The 9,116-nt window shown below is 33.2% G+C and overlaps 1 protein-coding gene across 1 annotated transcript; it reads left to right on the top strand.

Annotated features, from left to right (window-relative positions):
• Positions 1 to 7,488, top strand: LOC132756993 (GDH/6PGL endoplasmic bifunctional protein-like). The gene is made up of 5 exons (XM_060748155.1): positions 1 to 101; positions 4,412 to 4,493; positions 5,160 to 5,808; positions 6,576 to 6,667; positions 7,166 to 7,488. Exons 2-5 carry the CDS (start codon positions 4,454 to 4,456, stop codon positions 7,486 to 7,488), a joined length of 1,104 nt encoding a protein of 367 aa, XP_060604138.1. The 5' UTR covers positions 1 to 101; positions 4,412 to 4,453.
• Positions 7,489 to 9,116: the final 1,628 nt, after the last annotated feature.

Raw genomic sequence — 9,116 nt, 5'->3', positions numbered from 1 at the left:
AATGGCTGCGCCCATGAAATCAAATTACTTCCCTTAACAGAATTGTAATCTCTGTACTGATAACGGGAGATCACTGCGTTGGAGTGCCATGAAATAACGATGTAAGCAAAAACCAAAAGAATTTAAGTTACATGTAAATATGCAAACTATTATTAATACACGAATTTATGTATGAACCAGTGTAGGCCCTTAAGTGAAAATCGAATATGAAACCGAAAGTAAACGTATTTGTATGTTATAAGCTTTGAATTTCTTTAAACAGTTAAATTATTTTAATTATTGTGTTGGTTTTATCTGCTTATTGAAACCGTGACTTAGAATTTGTTTACTAATCAGCAGTTGTTTACTAATCAGCAGTGCCATATAGTTTAAGGTTGCACAGTACTAACTAAATTTAATTGAGTAGTCGAAGTAAGACTTTTACGCCCCCTTATCAGTCCCAACCCTGACATTTCCTCTCTGACTGTTCACCTCCTATTTTGGAGGAGAACTGTCTACATATGTGCAGACTGTTCCTCACCATTTTATATCTTTAACCACTTAATTAGCTATTTGCACAAATGAATGCAGTGTTCGAAATTAGCAGTAGTCCTATACTATAGCCCCTGACTACTAAATTTCTCCTCGGGCTACCAACTTTTCACAGTAACAAGCCCGACTAGGCTACTGATTTTTCAGAGGCAATATAAACAACTGTTTTGAACAAATGAATCGTGCTAGTGAAATGTCTTTTGGGCTAGCGAATATTCCAATCTGGTAGTCCCATCAGCCTAGTGGATTCAAATCCTAATTTCTTACACTGTGAATGGAGTTGATTTATTAATTTTAATATCACTAAACCTTAGGGTGTATCAGTTAATGACAAACACTCAACCAAAGAAATCTTTCACAATGTCAATGTCAACAATGTCTTGTTGATTGAATTAAAATAGCTGAAAAAAAAGGTGTTAAAAAGTATAGATACTTTTCTTGACATATCAATTTAAAACAATGGAAGTGGCTAGCCGTAGGGGCCCATACCGCTAGCCAAAAGTTCTAGCCGTACGTGAGTCATGTATGGCTAGCCAAGACACAATGTATTGGCTAGCTGAAGGGCACTTTTCAAAATTATACGAAAGTCAAAAATGCATATTTTATTTTATGACTTTATTTTTTTAAAGCAAGGATTTAACCATGAAACAGCAATTGTCTTTGTATGTTTACCTTTTAGAAATTAATCCTATGTTGGCTACTGTAAAGAAAGTATGAATTAGGGCTGTCGTTGATGGAAAATTTTGTATCAATATATTGAGAGACAAATATCTACAATATATGGATACATCAACTTTGACAGAGTTTAAAGTTTAAGTTAGCCCAGAAAACTGGAAAAAGTGACTTCTCTAATTAGGTTAAATAGAGAGGTATATTCAATAACAGAAATAAATAAATTTTAGCTTGTGCCAATTTTTGAATGTGTGTTTCGATATTGTATCGGATGATGAATTTCGATGATATATCAGTATTGCAATATTCAATGACAGCCCTAGTAGGAATATCGTGCTTTGTCATCTCCAGAAAAAGAAGAGCATTAAATTTGGTTGCAGTTGAATAACATCAATTGAAATAGTTTACAAAATTGTGATAATAATCCTTTTTTGTTTTAATAAGTTTAATTTTCAACACCTTTAAAAATGAAAAAAGCACTGAAAATAATTGTTGTTTGGCTCTGATAATTGTTTGTCCATCATTAAGGAAAGTTTGCATTCTAAAATACTATTGTCAGTCCCTGGATAGGCTTTAATTAAGGTTAATTGATTGTGCTTTTATGTTCAATATTTATCTACTACATTTAAAAATTATACAATTGTTTTTGCTTTTCTCCGTTTTTTTTTTTTTCAATGTTCTGTTATTTTTTTATTTATTCCATCCGGATCATGTTGTTATGAAACAAGCTTCTTTTGCCATTATTTATTCCATGTGCTTAATCAACAAAAAATTATTTAATAATTCATTTTTCATACAAAAAACAACAAATCATTTATAAGCATGAGAAACAACAACGTTATAACTTATAGCATAACTATTTATAATTTAATCACAAAATATAACTTTGCATACACATATACAATGTATGTTGTATAATGCGTAACTAACTCTTCACACTTTTAGCAAGATTACAACACTTTCATTACCTTCATATTAATACTTTTTTGTTTACAAAATGGCAGAGCATCTTTATTAAAGTGAACACAGAAGGACAAATGCAGCTACTTGGTTAAAATTCTCACTAAAAGAAATAAAATAACATATGCATAATCCATTTAATCATGGCATTTTCAACTTTCATATAACTTTGAAAAGTGCCATACAATACAGTGTGTCCTTGCTAGTCGTATGTGACTCATATATGGCTAGAACTTTTAAGCAGGTTCTCTAGGTATATTTTTAGCTTGACTATTCGATAAGAATAAGTAGAGCTATCGTAGTCACCCGAGCGTCGGCGTAACCACTTATGTTAAAGTTTCTGTAATACCTCAAATATTTTCAAAATCCGTTGACATATGGCTTTGAAACTTTGCACACTGTCTTGTTCACCATCATGACCCCAACCTGTAGGCAGGAGGAGGTAACTGTATCAAGCATTTTGACAGAATTATGCCCCTTTTTCGAATTTACGTTAAAGTTTTTAGGACAATGGGATCAAAAACCAACACAAATTTAAGTATCAAAACATGTTTCGCTTTATTCAGCTTCCTCAGTTGATACATAAAGGAAATGACGTAAACGTACAAAACAGACTTCTACGTAATTAGACGTCACATTTGGCGCGTAAAAGAAACGTTATAATATTACAATAAGATAAAGTTTTTGTAACACCTAAAATATTTTCATTGTCCATTGACATATGGCTTTGAAACTTTGCACACTTGTTGACCATCATGACCCCAACCTGTAAACAGGAGGAGATAACTGTATCAAGCATTTTGACAGAATTATGCTCCTTTTTCAACTTCAATTTACATTTAAGTTTGCATACCACCTCAGATATCTTCATATTCTACTCTTCTTTGAGAGCATAATGGGACTCTTTCCAAGGCCTATAACTATTCGAGGATTTAAAGAAAAACTTAAAGAAAAACTTTGCCCTTTTATTAACTAAATTTTTCATTATCAAGGCTCTTTTACTATCAAGCACTAAGAAAAGTCTAGCTTTGCAGTCCTACCCACAGCTCTTGTTGTTGGATGTAGTGCCAAACACATTCATTGAAATAATTTTCATTAAGAAATCTGTGATGCTTAGATCTTGACTAACTTTCAGTAACTTGATTGAAAAAAGTAAAATAATATGCATACATGTGTTAGACATATTATTGATGTGTGGCACACAAGAATCAGGTCCTTAGCACATTTTGGAGATGTCAAAGAAATCATTTTACACAAACCTTGGAAAAATATTCATACATTATTTAATAAAAAAAAAACCCACCTAAGTCAAGCCTCTTAAAATTACTATAATATGTAATACTGTACTGTGCGTAACCATTTATCAAGAGACTACATGTAGTAATGACCTCATGTTACACAGCAGCTAGTACTAGGCCAAGTTTTTACCTACACATAATTTCATGGGAAAATTTATAATTCACTTGTTTAAATGCCCATGCTTGAAGAAATTGACAGCCGAATAAGAAATTATAGTTGGGTGCTTCATTTGTTATGAGTAGTTTCTGATTTCACTGTTTAGAGTCATGATTAACAAGTTATGAGAATTGCACACGCTGTATATTCCCCATTCCATGTTTGTTTATATACTTAGACTAGCTTATAGAACATCAGTGGTTAAACTCAGATGCTCACTCATGCGTAAAATTATGCACAGAGAGGCACCTTAGTTCTTTCTTGACCAGTAAATGTGAAAAGTCGACATTTGACCTTCACCATGTATATGTTAGTGTTCATCCGTGCTGTTCTACAGAAATTAGAAATTTCGACGGGAGCGATAGCGACAGGAGAATGTTTCTAATTTCTGTAGAACAACTACGGATGAATACTAACATACTTAGTGTCAAGCTTTATTTTGCCTCATTATTATTCACTTAATTACGTCACTACGCGGTTCTATGAAGTACTATGAAAAATAGAAGGCGACTATGAACGAAATTCAATACAGTATCGACTTTTGTTCTTCTATGAAAATTAACGCACAAAATTTTTAAGAAATACAGCGTTTTCATTGGATGACAAATAAAGCTGGACACTAAGTTGGTACAAAGTAAAACCCAACCAAAAGAAAAAATTATAATTATATACATGTATACTTAAATTTTCAGTAGACTGTTGGTGCATTACTTGTAGATTATTTTACCATTTGCAAAAATTATTTATTGTACATTTAACTGACATTTAAAATAAATTCATTGTATCTCTTTAGTAGATATGAAGCAATGGAGATTGTATAGAAATTTCTACCTCAATGATTAGATATACAACACGGAAAATCAAGAAGAAATTTGGTATGTACTAGTACTTGTTTTATGTAGAAGTGGCACAATTGTTTTCTCTCTTACGGTAATTGGAAAATGGTCTTAGCCTCTTAATTTTGGGAAAGATTATCACTAAAATTGCTAATTTTGGAAGTAAAAAACCTGGGGCATGTTCAGATTTTTGGGAAAACTGCATGATTTTAAAGAAAATTTCTATTGGGAAGAGGCCTTTTATAGGCCTGTGTTATATAAAGAGGAAAATCACTGGTGGCAGTGTATGTTTATCTCTCATACCAACCTTCTATGTGCTTTGATCAGTAAGTATCTCAGGGCAACTTTTGTTTCACTTTGACCTTCATATAAAGGCATGATTCTAGGCACCTGTGTATTGGTGACAGATCAAGTATGTAACAATTGTTTATGAATGTTTGTAATTCAATTTCACCAGCTCAGCTGATTCAGATCAAGAGGAAAAGGACTAATAGATCTGAAGTTTTTATGCTGCCAATCGGTACATTTTACATTGTACCATTGGTCCTGCATGTGAAATATTCTTAACCTGTTAATTTATTCTTATTTCATTATTATATTCAGTTTGTTTAATACTGGTATAAATACTGGTAAAGTTAACGAAAACTCATATTTACATAATATTATATTGTACCCCGTAACCCGCACTTCTTTTTCATGTTTCAGGGCTAAAGATGGCTCCACTTGTCATAATTTTACTGTTTTTCCTAAATACACTATACACATCTAAAACACAGACAGTTCATCACACCAACTTTGTCATAGTAGGGGGCACTGGTGATTTGGCTAGGAAATATCTATGGGGCAGTGCTTTGACACTGTTTGTTGAGAACTACAATGAAAATCGAACATTTTCGTTCTTTGCTGGAGCCAGAGTTTCTCAAACAGATGGTGAAAAAGGCCTGATCGAAATATTGCATGGCAACAAATGTGAAAAAAATGATGCAAAATGTGAAAAACTGAGGCCTAAATTTATTGAAAATGTGAAATATGTGATGCTGAAATATGATGAAAATTACACCGAACTGTGTGAAAAATTTCGGACAGACGATAGAACAAAAATATCAACACATCAAATATTTTACTTGTCTATACCGTCAGCTGCCTATCAGAGTGCCTCTCATAGTATACATACCCATTGCCGTCATGAAAAAATCAGCTCAACAAAAGTTGTGCTAGAGAAACCATTTGGACTGAACAAAGAAACTGCGGCCAAACAAGCTGATGTTATAAGTGAACATTTTCGAGATGATGAAGTACATAGAGTAGATCATTATCTCGCAAAATCTGTCTCTAAACAGATCTTAAACTTCAGGTAAAAGAAACAAATAAGTATTCAAGCTGAATATTACGCCAACTAGACAGCTAGTTTGTTTTTTTTCCAGTTAATATTTAATTGCTGGGCTAAAAGTTTTTGCAACACTATCAGTGTTACCTCCACTGTAACTGTTTAACTTCAATTTCATAAAATAAGGACATTTCATAAAATAATGACCTATATTAAAATAGATATACATTAAAAAATTATACATTTTCATTTTTAAGAAGTTTAAGTGACTCCACTGAGGTTTTTTGACATTAATAAGGGACTGGAAATAATTGTTCAAGAATAATGTCTCATTTGATGTAAGTCTAGACCAATAACTTGTATGCAAAATTTCAGGTCATTCTCTCACCTTGTTTTTCCTAATAAATTATTCTAATTTTGAAAATGAATCAAAGTTAAAAAGTGTTGTAACACTTTTCACTCATCGGGATAGCACAAAAATACAAATTTCAATTTATTTAGTATATTTCTTAATTAATCTTTTGTACATCTTTCTGTTTAAACCCTAGCTGATCTATGTAAGAAATTCAAGTGTTATGTCTTTAGGCTTTTTGACCTCAGTGGAGTTCCTTAAATTGACAGTCAGAGAAAAAATATACTTTCACTCTTATGCTCTTAAACTTTATTTAAAGTTTATTAGCTCCAATAAAATATACTAAATATTTATTTGCAGACATTTGATAATCCATGGAATGCAAGCTATATTAATAACTAGCCTGTACTGTTACCATGATATAATTGTTTTTATTTTTCAGAGCTAAAAATAGAGAAGAACTTGATAAACTGCTTAATGGACAGTTTGTAGACAGAGTTGAGATTGTCATGAAGGAGAGAATTGGAAATAAAGGTATTGCTGAAATTTCTGGAAATTTTTTCATGATAAAGAAAGAGGTCAGTTCTTAACTTCATAAAAGGCTTTTAAGAGGAAGAATTTATAACCATTTAGATATTGTTAAAGGTTTATACACTTACATGCTGCAGCATTGCATTTCTGATTTAGGGTAAATAACATTTAATTTTACAATTCAAAACTACATGTATTTTTACTAAATGATAGAAATGTGTTTTATACATACTTGGACTTCTTTTTACCCTTAAATTTGGTTCACCTAAAGAAATTTGAAAGGTAGATATGAAACCTTGTTACCTATACTTTGTTAATGTTACAGAATATTCTATGCTTCAAACATCTTCTTGGCCAATTAGTTAAGGAGACGGACTTCAAATCAGTAGCCACTCAGCACTGTGAATTTCAGTCCCTCAGAGACTTGATTCTTTTATGTGAGTAATAATTATCCTATGTATTAAATTGAAGCTTTTCGTACCTTGTCCCCTTATATTTTAGGACGGCTAGATTTCTATGACCAGACAGGTGTCATTAGAGATGTCATGCAGAATCATCTTACAGAGTTAGTTGCCCTTGTTGCTATGGAGCTGCCTTTCAACGTTTCCGATTATAGGATGATTGAAGAATACAAACTGACTTTGTTACAACAAATAAAACCAGTAGGCAGGGATGCTTTATTGCTTGGACAGTATTCAAGATATATGGAAGAGGCAAGAAATGAAATAAAGAATATTGACCAATCACATCTCACTCCAACATTTGCTGCTGCACTACTGCAAATTAATAATCCAAGATGGCGTAGGGGTCCCTTTTATTCTTGATGTCTGGTAAGCATATGGATTGAGCGTTCAAAGTCACATCAGGATACTGTTTAGGGAAAAAGAGTTTTGTGTCAGTGGTTGTGCAGATGGAAATTCAAGTTTTTACCAAATATCCAAGGCAGTTGGTATTCCAGATTGGGGACACGGTCCCAGTTCCATCTGCAGGAATACTTGTTTCCCAAGTCTCTTTTTAAATCCAATCATGGCCTGATAGTATGAAAGAACTCCCCATGAACCTGCAAGACAGCGCTATTCATGGGACAAAAGTCCTGGAGATTTTCATTATGCTGTTCCGGTAAAAAGACACGCCAGCTTATACAATGGTCAATTCATGATCTTTTACCATAACATCAAAGAAACATTTGTCACTAAGACTAGAATGTTACTGCTGTGGGATTAAATTTGGGATGCAGTTATACAAGAAACTATCATAACACACCAAGGCTGTACAAGGAATATAGTCCTGAAAAATCTGAAACTTTTACTGTAGACGGCTTTAAGTTAGATATATGGATCAAAGTCATTCCATGTATGCAAAAAAATATTGATTTGAACCTGCTATCAAAAGTATGGCAGTAATTCCCCCATTATTTAGAAATAAAACTTTATTTGTAAACCCCTAAAAGCTTTGATAAATGCCCTAGCTTCATACATCTTTAGAAATGCAGAAAGTTCTATTAGAGAAAGAAAAATATTTTCATATCGCTTTTTCTGGTGGTAACACACCTATTATTTTGTTTAAAGGAATACTTAGCAGTTTTCCAATGTTTCCATGGGAGGAAAACTCATGTTTTTGGCAAGTAGACGAACGGTGTGTTTCACAGAAGCATAAACAGTCTAATTTTTTCTCTCTACATGAAAATTTAATCAAATTTACTACTATACCATATTTTAATATTCATCCAATGCCCGTGAGCTTTGCAGGAAAAATCTGTGCAGTTGAAAACAAGGGAAGTAATTTATATGAAGATATGATAAGTCATTCAATTCAAGCTCAAAAATTTGATCTCATATTGTTGGGCCTAGGCACAGATGGCATACTGCTTCTTTTATTTCCAGGATATATCCAGCTAAAAAAGTTGAAAGACTTGTAGCACTAACCAAAATCAAAAATTGAAGGAAGTTTTGATAGAATGAGTTTTTAACCTCCCCTTATTAATAAAGCAAGGGAGGTTACTGTTTTAGTTACAGGGAAGGAAAAGCATAGTATTCTACAGGCCAATTTCAGACATAAAATTTAACAAATAAACAATATCTATAACTCACGTCTCACCAGTTTCGGGCAACATATCTTGGTTTATAGACAATGGATGGCATGGTTAGGGCATTGAGAATTGTTGAATAAATGCATGGATAGAGAATGAGCACTGGTCACTAATTTCTGCCCCCCTTCAAAGAAGTGGAGGTATATTGCTTTGCATTTGTCTGTTGGGGGGTCCCCCGGGGTCCTGGGACCAAATGGTTTCCCGGATAAATTTAACCCAAAAAGATACCCTCAGGCCAAAGGGAAACTTCAAATTTGGGTTTATGGGGGTTTGGGGCCCATGACCAGTAAAATGCCCCCCTATTGTTTTTGGGGAAGTCAAAGGGAAAGGGGCCCAAATTGACCGTGAAGGAAAAAAGGGTTT

The sequence above is a fragment of the Ruditapes philippinarum genome, unplaced genomic scaffold (assembly GCF_026571515.1).
Source record: "Ruditapes philippinarum isolate M1 unplaced genomic scaffold, ASM2657151v2 ctg67_1_1_1_1, whole genome shotgun sequence".
Taxonomy (NCBI): Eukaryota; Metazoa; Mollusca; class Bivalvia; order Venerida; family Veneridae; genus Ruditapes; species Ruditapes philippinarum.
Note: the sequence above shows the minus strand (reverse complement) of the source record. Positions and strands in the feature narration are given on the sequence as shown.

Bases quoted from the DNA above. Each gene is read 5' to 3' on its own strand.
- LOC132756993 (XM_060748155.1), top strand. From the start codon at position 4,454: ATGATTAGATATACAACACGGAAAATCAAGAAGAAATTTG. The intron at 5,809-6,575 runs GTAAAAGAAACA...TTTATTTTTCAG, and splicing joins AAACAGATCTTAAACTTCAG to AGCTAAAAATAGAGAAGAAC. The intron at 6,668-7,165 runs GTATTGCTGAAA...CTTATATTTTAG, and splicing joins GGAGAGAATTGGAAATAAAG to GACGGCTAGATTTCTATGAC.